Here is a 16,097-nt window from a genome sequence, read left to right on the forward strand (position 1 = left end):
CCAATACACTGATCAGCTCTATACTGCTGCCCCCTCCTCCTCTAATACACTAATCAGCTCTATACTGCTGCCCCCTCCTCCTCTAATACACTGATCAGCTCTATACTGCTGCCCCCTCCTCCTCTAATACACTGATCAGCTCTATACTGCTGCCCCCTCCTCCTCTAATACACTGATCAGCTCTATACTGCTGCCCCTCCTCCTCTAATACACTGATCAGCTCTATACTGCTGCCCCCTCCTCCTCTAATACACTGATCAGCTCTATACTGCTGCCCCCTCCTCCTCTAATACACTGATCAGCTCTATACTGCTGCCCCCTCCTCCTCTAATACACTGATCAGCTCTATACTGCTGCCCCCTCCTCCTCTAATACACTGATCAGCTCTATAATGCTGCCCCCTCCTCCTCTAATACACTGATCAGCTCTATACTGCTGCCCCCTCCTCCTCTAATACACTGATCAGCTCTATACTGCTGCCCCCTCCTCCTCTAATACAGTGATCAGCTCTATACTGCTGCCCCCTCCTCCTCTAATACAGTGATCAGCTCTATACTGCTGCCCCCTCCTCCTCTAATACAGTGATCAGCTCTATACTGCTGCCCCCTCCTCCTCTAATACACTGATCAGCTCTATACTGCTGCCCCCTCCTCCTCTAATACACTGATCAGCTCTATACTGCTGCCCCCTCCTCCTCTAATACACTGATCAGCTCTATACTGCTGCCCCCTCCTTCTCTAATACACTGATCAGCTCTATACTGCTGCCCCCTCCTCCTCTAATACACTGATCAGCTCTATACTGCTGCCCCCTCCTCCTCTAATACACTGATCAGCTCTATACTGCTGCCCCCTCCTCCTCTAATACACTGATCAGCTCTATACTGCTGCCCCCTCTTCCTCTAATACACTGATCAGCTATATACTGCTGCCCCTCCTCCTCTAATACACTAATCAGCTCTATACTGCTGCCCCCTCCTCCTCTAATACACTGCTCAGCTCTATACTGCTGCCCCCTCCTCCTCTAATACACAGATCAGCTCTATACTGCTGCCCCCTCCTCCTCTAATACACTGATCAGCTCTATACTGCTGCCTCCTCCAATACACTGATCAGCTCTATACTGCTGCCCCCTCCTCCTCTAATACACTAATCAGCTCTATACTGCTGCCCCCTCCTCCTCTAATACACTGATCAGCTCTATACTGCTGCCCCCTCCTCCTCTAATACACTGATCAGCTCTATACTGCTGCCCCCTCCTCCTCTAATACACTGATCAGCTCTATACTGCTGCCCCTCCTCCTCTAATACACTGATCAGCTCTATACTGCTGCCCCCTCCTCCTCTAATACACTGATCAGCTCTATACTGCTGCCCCCTCCTCCTCTAATACACTGATCAGCTCTATACTGCTGCCCCTCCTCCTCTAATACACTAATCAGCTCTATACTGCTGCCCCCTCCTCCTCTAATACAGTGATCAGCTCTATACTGCTGCCCCCTCCTCCTCTAATACACTGATCAGCTCTATACTGCTGCCCCCTCCTCCTCTAATACACTGATCAGCTCTATACTGCTGCCCCCTCCTCCTCTAATACACTGATCAGCTCTATACTGCTGCCCCCTCCTCCTCTAATACACTGATCAGCTCTATACTGCTGCCCCCTCCTCCTCTAATACACTGATCAGCTCTATACTGCTGCCCCCTCCTCCTCTAATACACTGATCAGCTCTATACTACTTCCCCCTCCTCCTCTAATACACTGATCAGCTCTATACTGCAGTGAAGTGTGGGGTCCACTATATGGCAGTGGAGTGTGGGGTCCACTATATGGCAGTGGAGTGTGGAGTCCACTATATGGCAGTGAGGTGTGGGGTCCATTATATGGCTGTGAAGTGTGGGGTCCACTATATGGCAGTGAAGTGTGGGGTCCACTATATGGCAGTGGAGTGTGGGGTCCACTATATGGCAGTGGAGTGTGGGGTCCACTATATGGCAGTGGAGTGTGGGGTCCACTATATGGCAGTGGAGTGTGGGGTCCACTATATGGCAGTGGAGTGTGGGGTCCATTATATGGCAGTGGAGTGTGGGGTCCATTATATGGCAGTGAAGTGTGGGGTCCATTATATGGCAGTGAAGTGTGGGGTCCACTATATGGCTGTGGAGTGTGGGGTGAACAATATGGCTGTGGAGTGTGGGGTCCACTATATGGCAGTGGAGTGTGGGGTCCACTATATGGCAGTGAAGTGTGGGGTCCATTATATGGCAGTGGAGTGTGGGGTCCATTATATGGCAGTGGAGTGTGGGGTCCACTATATGGCAGTGGAGTGTGGGGTCCACTATATGGCAGTGGAGTGTGGGGTCCACTATATGGCAGTGGAGTGTGGGGTCCATTATATGGCAGTGGAGTGTGGGGTCCACTATATGGCAGTGAAGTGTGGGGTCCACTATATGGCTGTGGAGTGTGGGGTCCACTATATGGCAGTGGAGTGTGGGGTCCACTATATGGCAGTGGAGTGTGGGGTCCACTATATGGCAGTGGAGTGTGGGGTCCACTATATGGCAGTGGAGTGTGGGGTCCACTATATGGCAGTGGAGTGTGGGGTCCACTATATGGCAGTGGAGTGTGGGGTCCATTATATGGCAGTGGAGTGTGGGGTCCATTATATGGCAGTGAAGTGTGGGGTCCATTATATGGCAGTGAAGTGTGGGGTCCACTATATGGCTGTGGAGTGTGGGGTCCACTATATGGCTGTGGAGTGTGGGGTCCACTATATGGCAGTGGAGTGTGGGGTCCACTATATGGCAGTGAAGTGTGGGGTCCATTATATGGCAGTGGAGTGTGGGGTCCATTATATGGCAGTGGAGTGTGGGGTCCACTATATGGCAGTGAAGTGTGGGGTCCACTATATGGCAGTGGAGTGTGGAGTTCACTATATGGCAGTGAGGTGTGGGGTCCATTATATGGCTGTGAAGTGTGGGGTCCACTATATGGCAGTGAAGTGTGGGGTCCACTATATGGCAGTGGAGTGTGGGGTCCACTATATGGCAGTGGAGTGTGGGGTCCACTATATGGCAGTGGAGTGTGGGGTCCACTATATGGCAGTGGAGTGTGGGGTCCACTATATGGCAGTGGAGTGTGGGGTCCACTATATGGCAGTGAAGTGTGGGGTCCACTATATGGCAGTGAAGTGTGGGGTCCACTATATGGCAGTGTGGGGTCCACTATATGGCAGTGTGGGGTCCACTATATGGCAGTGGAGTGTGGGGTCCACTATATGGCAGTGTGGGGTCCACTAGATGGCTGTGAAGTGTGGGGTCCACTATATGGCAGTGTGGGGTCCACTATACGGCAGTGTGGGGTCCACTATACGGCAGTGTGGGGTCCACTATATGGCAGTGTGGAGAAAAACTGCTAAACCCCAGAGAGACTGATTCACTCTGCTAAACCCCAGAGAGACTGATTCACTCTGCTAAACCCCAGAGAGACTGATTCACTCTGCTAAACCCCAGAGAGACTGATTCACTCTGCTAAACCCCAGAGAGACTGATTCACTCTGCTAAACTCCAGAGAGACTGATTCACTCTGCTAAACCCCAGAGAGACTGATTCACTCTGCTAAACCCCTGAGAGACTGATTCACTCTGCTAAACCCCCAGAGAGACTGATTCACTCTGCTAAACCCCCAGAGAGACTGATTCACTCTGCTAAACCCCCAGAGAGACTGATTCACTCTGCTAAACCCCCAGAGAGACTGATTCACTCTGCTAAACCCCCAGAGAGACTGATTCACTCTGCTAAACCCCCAGAGAGAATTATTCACTCTGCTAAACCCCCAGAGAGACTGATTCACTCTGCTAAACCCCAGAGAGACTGATTCACTCTGCAAAACCCCAGAGAGACTGATTCACTCTGCTAAACCCCAGAGAGACTGATTCACTCTGCTAAACCCCAGAGAGACTGATTCACTCTGCTAAACCCCAGAGAGACTGATTCACTCTGCTAAACCCCAGAGAGACTGATTCACTCTGCTAAACCCCAGAGAGACTGATTCAGGTACAGGCCGAACAGAGGAAGGTAGAACTGCATAATGTAGGAGTCAATGAGGACTATAATTAACTACACTGTGTTCTCTCTGTGTTCTCCTTTCTTTGGCAATGTCACTTACTGACTTATCATGCCAATAGAGGAGAGAGAGAAGACACGAATAGAGAGATAGAAATAGACATGGCGAGAGAGAGAGATAGAGGAAGAGAGATAGAAGATAAGAGAGGGGGAGAGATAGAAGATAAGAGAGGGAGGGGGAGAGAGAAAGCAAAGAGAGAAGATAGATAGACGAGTAGAGAGACAGAATATAGAGGGAGAGAGAGTAGATAGAGAGAGAGGAGAGGGAGAGGATAGAGGGACAGAGAGAGAGGCGAGAGAGAGGACAGAGAGGATAGAGGGAGAGGATAGAGGGAGAGGATAGAGGGACAGAGAGAGAGTAGAGCGAGACAGAAGAGAGAGTAGATAGAGAGAGAGGAGAGAGGGATAGAGGGAGAGGATAGAGGGACAGAAGATAGAGGGACAGAGAGAGAGGATAGAGGGACAGAGAGTAGAGAGAGACAGAAGAGAGAGAGAGAGGATAGAGGGACAGAGAGAGAGGATAGAGGGACAGAGAGAGAGGATAGAGGGACAGAGAGTAGAGAGAGATAGAAGAGAGAGAGAGAGGATAGAGGGACAGAGAGTAGAGAGAGAGAAGAGAGAGGATAGAGGGACAGAGAGTAGAGAGAGATAGAAGAGAGAGAGAGAGGATAGAGGGACAGAGAGTAGAGAGAGAGAAGAGAGAGAACTTCTTACTAAAATCAAATCAAATATTATTTACCACATGTGCCGAATACATCTGACCAGGTCCCATAATGCACTACACCTGACCAGGTGAGAGAACAGTCTAGAGGCTGGAGGCTTTGACAATTTTTAGGGCTTTCCTCTGACACCGCCTGGTATAGACGTCCTGGATGGCAGGAAGCTTGACCTCGGTGATGTACTGGGCCGTACGCACTACCTTCTGTAGCGCCTTGCGGTCGGAGGCTGAACAGTTGCCAAACCAGGTAGTGATGCAACCAGTCAGGATGCTCTCGATGGTGCAGCTGTAAAACCTTTTGAGGATCTGAGGACCCATGCCAAATCTCCTAGGTTTTGTTGAGGTGCCCTATTCACGACTGTCTATTAGCTGCCCTCCTGAGGTAACCACGGCAACATGAGGTCAGAATGACATCCAAAAGGTCAAATACCCTGACTACAGATTACATCCCAAATGGCAAGCTTCTCTCTTTATAGTGGTTAGAGTGGAGGGACGGCAGGTAGGCTAGTGGTTAGAGTGGAGGGGCGGCAGGTAGCCTAGTGGTTAGAGTGGAGTGGAGGCAGGTAGCCTAGTGGTTAGAGTGGAGGGGCGGCAGGTAGCCTAGTGGTTAGAGTGGAGTGGAGGCAGGTAGCCTAGTGGTTAGAGTGGAGGGACGGCAAGTAGCCTAGTGGTTAGAGTGGAGGGGCGGCAGGTAGCCTAGTGGTTAGAGTGGAGGGGCGGCAGGTAGCCTAGTGGTTAGAGTGGAGGGGCGGCAGGTAGCCTAGTGGTTAGAGTGGAGGGGAGGCAGGTAGCCTAGTGGTTAGAGTGGAGGGACGGAAAGTAGCCTAGTGGTTAGAGTGGAGGGGCGGCAGGTAGCCTAGTGGTTAGAGTGGAGGGGCGGCAGGTAGCCTAGTGGTTAGAGTGGAGGGGCGGCAAGTAGCCTAGGGGTTAGAGTGGAGGGACGGCAAGTAGCCTAGTGGTTAGAGTGGAGTGGAGGGGCGGCAGGTAGCCTAGTGGTTAGAGTGAAGGGACGGCAGGTAGCCTAGTGGTTAGAGTGGAGGGGCGGCAGGTAGGCTAGTGGTTAGAGTGGAGGGGCGGCAGGTAGCCTAGTGGTTAGAGTGGAGTGGAGGCAGGTAGCCTAGTGGTTAGAGTGGAGGGACGGCAAGTAGCCTAGTGGTTAGAGTGGAGGGGCGGCAGGTAGCCTAGTGGTTAGAGTGGAGGGACGGCAGGTAGCCTAGTGGTTAGAGTGGAGGGGCGGCAGGTAGCCTAGTGGTTAGAGTGGAGGGGCGGCAGGTAGCCTAGTGGTTAGAGTGGAGGGGCGGCAGGTAGCCTAGTGGTTAGAGTGGAGGGGCGGCAGGTAGCCTAGTGGTTAGAGTGGAGGGGCGGCAGGTAGCCTAGTGGTTAGAGTGGAGGGGAGGCAGGTAGCCTAGTGGTTAGAGTGGAGTGGAGGCAGGTAGCCTAGTGGTTAGAGTGGAGGGGCGGCAGGTAGCCTAGTGGTTAGAGTGGAGGGGCGGCAGGTAGCCTAGTGGTTAGAGTGGAGGGGCGGCAAGTAGCCTAGGGGTTAGAGTGGAGGGACGGCAAGTAGCCTAGTGGTTAGAGTGGAGTGGAGGGGCGGCAGGTAGCCTAGTGGTTAGAGTGGAGGGGCGGCAGGTAGCCTAGTGGTTAGAGTGGAGGGGCGGCAGGTAGCCTAGTGGTTAGAGTGGAGGGGAGGCAGGTAGCCTAGTGGTTAGAGTGGAGGGACGGCAAGTAGCCTAGTGGTTAGAGTGGAGGGGCGGCAGGTAGCCTAGTGGTTAGAGTGGAGGGACGGCAGGTAGCCTAGTGGTTAGAGTGGAGGGGCGGCAGGTAGCCTAGTGGTTAGAGTGGAGGGGCGGCAGGTAGCCTAGTGGTTAGAGTGGAGGGGCGGCAGGTAGCCTAGTGGTTAGAGTGGAGGGGCGGCAGGTAGCCTAGTGGTTAGAGTGGAGGGGAGGCAGGTAGCCTAGTGGTTAGAGTGGAGGGACGGAAAGTAGCCTAGTGGTTAGAGTGGAGGGGCGGCAGGTAGCCTAGTGGTTAGAGTGGAGGGGCGGCAGGTAGCCTAGTGGTTAGAGTGGAGGGGCGGCAGGTAGCCTAGGGGTTAGAGTGGAGGGACGGCAAGTAGCCTAGTGGTTAGAGTGGAGGGACGGCAAGTAGCCTAGTGGTTAGAGTGGAGTGGAGGGGCGGCAGGTAGCCTAGTGGTTAGAGTGAAGGGACGGCAGGTAGCCTAGTGGTTAGAGTGGAGGGGCGGCAGGTAGCCTAGTGGTTAGAGTGGAGGGGCGGCAGGTAGCCTAGTGGTTAGAGTGGAGGGGCGGCAGGTAGCCTAGTGGTTAGAGTGGAGGGGCGGCAGGTAGCCTAGTGGTTAGCGCGTTGGACTAGTAACCGAAAGGTTGCAAGATCAAATCCCCGAGCTGACAAGGTACAAATCTGTCATTCTGCCCCCTGAACAAGGAAGTTAACCCACCGTTCCTAGGCCGTCATTGAAAATAATCATTTTTAAATAAATAGTGCACTACATTTGACCAGGTCCCATAATGCACTACATTTGACCAGGTCCCATAATGCACTACATTTGACCAGGTCCCATAATGCACTACATTTGACCAGGTCCCATAATGCACTACATTTGACCAGGTCCCATAATGCACTACATTTGACCAGGTCCCATAATGCACTACATTTAACCAGGTCCCATAATGCACTACATTTGACCAGGTCCCATAATGCACTACATTTAACCAGGTCCCATAATGCACTACACTTGACCAGGTCCCATAATGCACTACACTTGACCAGGTCCCATAATGCACAGTAAGCACCACCGTAGGTGTTTTTGGCGGACAGCACCTCACTGTAGAGAACATCCACCCACACCCTCTGTCATTACATAAACACCTTGATGTATTTAGGAGCTGCTATTCAGGACAGCATCTCACAGGGTATATCCCAAATGGCACCCTATTCCCTATATATAGGGGACCATTTCTTGTCAAAAGTAGAGCACTATATAAGGCACACCACCAAATGTCTTTCTGCATTAGAAGCTGGCGTTCAGGAGAACATCTCACATCGTCCAGGTGCTTAAACATAATGTGATTCTGAGGACTCATCTCTCTCTCTCTCTCTCTCTCTCTCTCCACATCACCAGAGTCTTTCACTGCTTATCAAAAGACCTAGAAGGTTCTCCACATCACCAGAACCTTTCACTGTTAATCAATAGACCTAGAAGGCTATGTATGACCCAAATGACTCTCTAGTCCTGATTTGGACCCTGGTCTAAAGCAGTGCCCTGTGTTTAACCCTCTGGACCCTGGTCTAAAGCAGTGCCCTGTGTTTAACCCTCTGGACCCTGGTCTAAAGCAGTGCACTGTGTTTAACCCTCTGGACCCTGGTCTAAAGCAGTGCCCTGTGTTTAACCCTCTGGACCCTGGTCTAAAGCAGTGCCCTGTGTTTAACCACCTGAACCCTGGTCTATAGCAGTGCACTATAAAGGGAATAGGGAGCCATTCGGGACCAGTCTCTGCTGCTGAAATAGATGTAGAAAGACTGAAGCACATCTCTTCTTCTGAGAGCTTCTGTAAGAAGACTGAGTGAGCTGGTGACACACACACACACACACACACACACACACACACACACACACACACACACACACACACACACACACACACACACAGACAGAGAGAGAGAGAGGGAGAAACACTGCAGGGAGAGAGAGGGAGAAACACTGCAGGGAGAGAGAGGGAGAACCACTGCAGGGAGAGAGAGGGAGAACCACTGCAGGGAGAGAGAGGGAGAACCACTGCAGGGAGAGAGAGGAAGAACCACTGCAGGGAGAGAGAGGGAGAACCACTGCAGGGAGAGAGAGGGAGAACCACTGCAGGGAGAGAGAGGGAGAACCACTGCAGGGAGAGAGAGGGAGAACCAATGCAGGGAGAGAGAGGGAGAAACACTGCAGGGAGAGAGAGGGAGAAACACTGCAGGGAGAGAGAAGGAAAGTTCCAGACCGCTGGGCTGCATTGAGCAGATTGGAGGACATTGTGAAAGTGACAGAGAGAGAAAGAATAGAGGGACAGAGAGAGAGGATAGAGGGACAGAGAGAGAGGATAGAGGGACAGAGTGAGAGGATAGAGGGACAGAGAGAGAGGATAGAGGAACAGAGAGAGAGGATAGAGGGACAGAGAGAGAGGATAGAGGGACAGAGAGAGAGAGGTGACATATCGAAGAAGCTGCTAGTGGGGGACTGTTGGGCAGATGGGGGAGAGTTGGGCAGATGGGGACAGTCGGACAGATGGGGACAGTCGGGCAGGTGGGGGACAGTTGGGCAGATGGGGGACAGTCGGACAGGTGGGGGACAGTCGGACAGATGGGGACAGTCGGGCAGGTGGGGGACAGTCGGGCAGATGGGGACAGTCGGGCAGATGGGGACAGTCGGGCAGATGGGGACAGTCGGGCAGATGGGGACAGTCGGGCAGATGGGGGACAGTCGGGCAGGTGGGGACAGTCGGGCAGGTGGGGACAGTCTGGTGCCATCAATTCAATACTTATTTCATATTTTAGCACCTGCTTGTGAGGTCAGTAAGGCAACCGCCTTACTGCTGCTCTTTAATTATTTGTTATTCTTATCTCTTACTTTTTTTTTTAGGTATTTTATTAAAACTGCATTGTTGGTTAAGGGCTTGTTAGTAAGCATTTCACTGTAAAGGTCTACACCTGTTGTATTCAGCATTTCACTGTAAGGTCTACTACACCTGTTGTATTCAGCATTTCACTGTGAGGTCTACACCTGTTGTATTCAGCATTTCACTGTAAGGTCTACTACACCTGTTGTATTCAGCATTTCACTGTAAGGTCTACTACACCTGTTGTATTCAGCATTTCACTGTAAGGTCTACTACACCTGTTGTATTCAGCATTTCACTGTAAGGTCTACTACACCTGTTGTATTCAGCATTTCACTGTAAGGTCTACTACACCTGTTGTATTCAGCATTTCACTGTAAAGGTCTACACCTGTTGTATTCAGCATTTCACTGTGAGGTCTACACCTGTTGTATTCAGCATTTCACTGTGAGGTCTACACCTGTTGTATTCAGCATTTCACTGTAAGGTCTACTACACCTGTTGTATTCAGCATTTCACTGTAAGGTCTACTACGCCTGTTGTATTCAGCATTTCACTGTGAGGTCTACTACACCTGTTGTATTCAGCATTTCACTGTAAGGTCTACTACACCTGTTGTATTCAGCATTTCACTGTAAGGTCTACAACACCTGTTGTATTCAGCATTTCACTGTAAAGGTCTACACCTGTTGTATTCAGCATTTCACTGTAAGGTCTACTACACCTGTTGTATTCAGCATTTCACTGTAAGGTCTACTACACCTGTTGTATTCAGCATTTCACTGTAAGGTCTACAACACCTGTTGTATTCAGCATTTCACTGTAAGGGTCTACACCTGTTGTATTCGGCGCATGTGACTAATAATGTTTTATTTGATTTGAATAAGAAGTTTCTCTCTCTCTGTGTGTTATGTCAGTAAGTCAACCTCTCTCTCTCTCTCTCTCTCTCTCTCTCTCTCTCTCTCTGTGTTACGTCAGTAAGTCACTCTCTCTCTCTCTCTCTGTCAGTATGTGATGTCAAGTGTCATACTGTGGTCCCTTAGTGAGCCCCTTCTGTCCCTGAGGTCACATTCTTGTTGTCGTCACTGGGTCAGTGTACTGTAGAAGGGTGAGTAGAGATGGTAGTAGTATTGGTACAGTAGAGATGGTAGTAGTATTGGTACAGTAGAGATGGTAGTAGTATTGGTACAGTAGAGATGGTAGTAGAATTGGTTCAGTAGAGATGGTAGTAGTATTGGTACAGTAGAGATGGTAGTAGTATTGGTACAGTAGAGATGGTAGTAGTATTGGTACAGTAGAGATGGTAGTAGTATTGGTACAGGTACAGTAGAGATGGTAGTAGTATTGGTACAGTAGAGATGGTAGTAGTATTGGTACAGTAGAGATGGTAGTAGTATTGGTACAGGTACAGTAGAGATGGTAGTAGTATTGGTACAGTAGAGATGGTATTAGTATTGGTACAGTAGAGATGGTAGTAGTATTGGTACAGGTACAGTAGAGATGGTAGTAGTATTGGTACAGTAGAGATGGTAGTAGTATTGGTACAGTAGAGATGGTAGTAGTATTGGTACAGGTACAGTAGAGATGGTAGTAGTATTGGTACAGTAGAGATGGTATTAGTATTGGTACAGTAGAGATGGTAGTAGTATTGGTACAGGTACAGTAGAGATGGTAGTAGTATTGGTACAGTAGAGATGGTAGTAGTATTGGTACAGTAGAGATGGTAGTAGTATTGGTACAGGTACAGTAGAGATGGTAGTAGTATTGGTACAGGTACAGCCTGAATTGATTTCGCTGCTCTATTGATGCCTTCATACAGTGTGGATGGGTAGCCAGGCAACAAGTACAGTAGTACTGTAATCGGAGTAACGGATTACATGTAATTGATCACAAAAAATGGTAACTGCAATCAGTTACATTACCAGCTAAAAATAATGTAATCCAATTACAGAAACTTTTGAAAAAGTAGATGATTACTTCGAGGATTACTTTTAAATTCAGAAAAGGATGTTTGCAAGAAAAAAAATATCTTTGACATTTCTCTGTTTTTTCAATGACATTCAAATCAGCATTGAAAAAAGGCTCAGGATTCAGTTTGTTCCACCTGAGTGAGTCTGACCACAAGATAGAGGCGCTGTGATGTCAGAGACCACTATGATGTCAGAGACCGCTGTGATGTCAGAGACCGCTGTGATGTCAGAGACCGCTGTGATGTCAGAGCCTGCTGTGATGTCAGAGACCGCTGTGATGTCAGAGACCAACCAGACCGCTGGTTGACAGAATGCCCATGACAGTGCAAAAGCTGTCATCAAGGCAAAGGGTGGCTACTTTGAAGAATCTCAAATATAACATATATTTTGATTTGTTTAACACCTTTTTTTGGTTACTACATGATTCCATATGTGTTATTTCATAGTTGTGATGTCTTCACTATTATTCTACAATGTAGAAAATAGTAAAAATAAAGAAAAACCCTGGAATGAGTAGGTGTGTCCAAGCATTTGACTGGTACTGTGTGTATATATACACATATTATATATGTATATCCATTGATTGTTGAAGAATATAACTAATAAATGCCTCGAGCTTAGTTCAAATGTCAAACTCCATGAGAACCCAAAATATAAGCTTGTTTTACTCCAATGTTTGTAAACAAAGTAAATGTAAACAAACACTGTATAGCCTCATAACATGGTTATAACTATAATGTTGATATCGTGGATGGTCAGTCCTGTATCACCTCCTAACATGGTTATAACTATAATGTTGATGTCATGGATGGTCAGTCCTGTATAGCCTCATAACATGGTTATAACTATAATGTTGATATCATGGGTGGTCAGTCCTGTATAGCCTCATAACATGGTTATAACTATAATGTTGATATGATGGATGGTCAGTCCTGTATAACCTCCATAACATGGTTATAACTATAATGTTGATATGATGGATGGTCAGTCCTGTATAGCCTCATAACATCGTTATAACTATAACGTTGATATCATGGGTGGTCAGTCCTGTATAGCCTCATAACATGGTTATAACTATAATGTTGATGTCATGGATGGTCAGTCCTGTATAGCCTCATAACATGGTTATAACTATAATGTTGATATCATGGATGGTCAGTCCTGTATCGCCTCATAACATGGTTATAACTATAATGTTGATATCATGGATGGTCAGTCCTGTATAGCCTCATAACATGGTTATAACTATAACGTTGATATCATGGGTGGTCAGTCCTGTATAGCCTCATAACATGGTTATAACTATAATGTTGATGTCATGGATGGTCAGTCATGTATAGCCTCATAACATGGTTATAACTATAATGTTGATATCATGGATGGTCAGTCCTGTATCACCTCATAACATGGTTCTAACTATAATGTTGATATCATGGATGGTCAGTCCTGTATAGCCTCATAACATGGTTATATCTATAACGTTGATATCATGGGTGGTCAGTCCTGTATAGCCTCATAACATGGTTATAACTATAATGTTGATGTCATGGATGGTCAGTCCTGTATAGCCTCATAACATGGTTATAACTAAAATGTTGATATCATGGATGGTCAGTCCTGTATAGCCTCATAACATGGTTATAACTATAATGTTGATATCATGGATGGTCAGTCCTTACATACATATCTCTGTCTATTAATCTGAGAGTGGTTACATTTCTCCAGGCCCGTCCCTCAGCTTTTTACCAAAACATATCACAATGTCACCAACAAAAAGGTCAACAATAGGCCTGTAACAAATGCAGCATATGCCATTTATTTATCACATGTAAACAGCACTTTTCAGTAGTGCTCAAAGCCATTCCATGAACACAGGATTTATTTTTCAACTTGAATCAACGAGCCCAATCAGTCCTCCAAGACAACACGATCATAAACAACGGCGTAGGACTGGCGAATACATCCTTAGTTTTGGGGTTATGCTCAGGTAAAACAATTTACCAAACAATAAATCCTATTCTTGAAGATAAAAGGGGTATAACATTTATTGTAATGACTGGAATTCAGATAGACTTTGGTTTTTAAATGTAAAGATATAATTAAATCGTAGTATTATTATTATTATATGTAGTAGAAAGCGATGGGTTAGTAGAAGCCTACATAACCATCCCATAAAGTAACATGTAACATCCATATATAGCCGGCTATGTAAACTTTAACATGGATTTACCCTGCAATAGATGTCGTTCAAATGGTAACATATATTTTCTTGTCTTCATCTAATGCCTCTCAAAGGGAAAAGTAATTTAAAAGTAACTGAATGTAATCAGATTACATTACTGAGTTTGGGGTAATCCAACTGATTTTGAACAGGTAACTAGTAACTAGTAACGGGTTACATTATAGAAGGTAACCTACCCAACCCTGGTCATAACCAGCGAGTCCACAGAGAGTCCAATAGCTAGACAGAGAGTCAGGGTCACAGTAAGAGTCAAGTCAACATGTTACTGGACCTCAGTGAGTCCACAGAGAGTCCAATAGCTAGACAGAGAGTCAGGGTCACAGTAAGAGTCAACTCAACATGTTACTGGACCTCAGTGAGTCCACAGAATGTGTGTGTGTGTGTGTGGGGGGGGGGGGTCTGAGGGTGTGAACATGTCATGACTCTCTCTCTAGGAAAGGGGCCACTGTGGCTGGGAGGGCTGGGAGGCCAGTGGGGCTGGGAGGCCAGTGGGGCTGGGAGGCCAGTAGGCCTGGGTATCTGGGGCTGGGAGGCCAGTGGGGCTGGGAGGCCAGTAGGGCTGGGAGGCCAGTAGGCCTGGGTATCTGGGGCTGGGAGGCCAGTGGGCTGGGAGGCCAGTGGGGCTGGGAGGCCAGTGGGGCTGGGAGGCCAGTAGGGCTGGGAGGCCAGTAGGCCTGGGTATCTGGGGCTGGGAGGCCAGTAGGGCTGGGAGGCCAGTAGGGCTGGGAGGCCAGTGGGGCTGGGAGGCCAGTGGGGCTGGGAGGCCAGTAGGCCTGGGTATCTGGGGCTGGGAGGCCAGTGGGCTGGGAGGCCAGTGGGGCTGGGAGGCCAGTGGGGCTGGGAGGCCAGTAGGCCTGGGTATCTGGGGCTGGGAGTCCAGTAGGGCTGGGTATCTGGGGCTGGGAGGCCAGTAGGGCTGGGAGGCCAGTAGGGCTGGGTGGCCAGTGGGGCTGGGAGTCCAGTAGGGCTGGGTATCTGGGGCTGGGAGGCCAGTGGGGCTGGGAGGCCAGTAGGGCTGGGTATCTGGGACTGGGAGGCCAGTAGGGCTGGGTTTATGGGACTGGGAGGCCAGTAGGCTGGGAGGCCAGTGTGACGTGAAGGGAGGATGAAGCATTGAATAGAGAAAGAGAATGAGAGAAATTAAAATGAAGTGATGTTTGAAATGAAAGAGTTTCAAACATCATGTCTCAGAGGTCTAAAGCAGAATAGTTTCTTCCCCCCCAAGTCAATGACAGGCATACTGTCATCATCGATCAGCTACACTAGTATCATACTGAAAGAGCTCTCTGTAGCAGGGGGCTGCTCAGAAGTGAAGGAAAACTAGCCTGTAAATACCTTGCTGACCCATACATCTACAAGGACTTCTCTTTAGTGTCGCTGGACATTCCTGTTACATCAAAACTACACGTTTAAAATTGTTTACGATAGTCAATAGATTAAATCTCGGGCATATACGGCAGCCCTGTATGTGTAATAGTCCTATTTATAGGTTTGCTAAAGTACCTTTTATAGACTACGGGATATCACAAAGATCAAATGGTTGCTTGGTAACCCGGTTATACGCCAGTACATTCAGAGAAATATGGTCAGATGTCCACTTACGGATTTTCGCGACACTGGCCACCAGGATCCATATAGCGATAACGTAAGGCGTCTGTACATAACTCCATTCCCACTGCACCATCTGGAAGCCTCCGCCGTGGCGGTGCGACTCTCCGCCGCCGTCCTCCGTGACTGCGGACGGTTCCTCTGCGGACCGGGCCAAGGCAATACCCGGCGAGGCATACTCCTCCTGGGGTTGGACCTGGAAGCGGTCTAGAGAGGTGGTCGGGGAAGCGGGTAGCGACGGACCGGGTAATCCACCGCTACGCAGCCCAAGGTCCGGAAAAAGCGACGCGTCTGTCGCGGGGAGGTCAGCCGCATCTTTACCGACTACCGATAGCAAAAGGAGCACAGGCACATTGAAGAGGAGCATCTTCCCGTTAAACTCACTCAGCCTCGCGTCATCTTCTATTCTCTTTTTATACACACCATCAAGGGGAGGACCGGAGGTAAGATGGGAAGGACACGACGTAAGGGACGATACCTGTCACCGGTTTGCGGTTTACAATATCAACAACACCTCTCTCTCTCTCTAAGCGGTACGCTATGGTAACCCAGTCGAGGCTCTTACCGGCTGGCATAGCCTATCTTGGCACGTGACCCAAACTCTGAGAACCGCTATGACCCCCCCCCCCCCCCCTTAAAGAGCCATCACATGCGCACGGGCCACAGCAGAGTGCGGATCTGAGAGCTGTCAATGTATTGTTTTTAAAGACGACTAGTCCTGACTGTGGCATTCTGTGAAAGACGACTAGTCCTGACTGTAGCATTCTGTGAAAGATGGCTACTCCTGACTGTGGCATTCTGTGAAAGACGACTAGTCCTGACTGT

General features: G+C 48.8%; 1 protein-coding gene across 1 annotated transcript in view; it reads right to left on the reverse strand.

Annotated features, from left to right (window-relative positions):
* The window catches only part of LOC106592605 (sodium/hydrogen exchanger 5), a 144,200-nt gene extending 128,366 nt beyond the window's left edge, over positions 1-15,834 (reverse strand). The window contains exon 1 of the mRNA XM_045689767.1: positions 15,267-15,834. Coding sequence (XP_045545723.1) covers positions 15,267-15,639 — 373 coding nt within the window. The 5' untranslated portion in view covers positions 15,640-15,834. The remainder of the gene's footprint in view (positions 1-15,266) is intronic.
* Positions 15,835-16,097: the final 263 nt, after the last annotated feature.

The sequence above is a fragment of the Salmo salar genome, chromosome ssa11 (genome assembly GCF_905237065.1).
Source record: "Salmo salar chromosome ssa11, Ssal_v3.1, whole genome shotgun sequence".
NCBI lineage: Eukaryota > Metazoa > Chordata > Actinopteri > Salmoniformes > Salmonidae > Salmo > Salmo salar.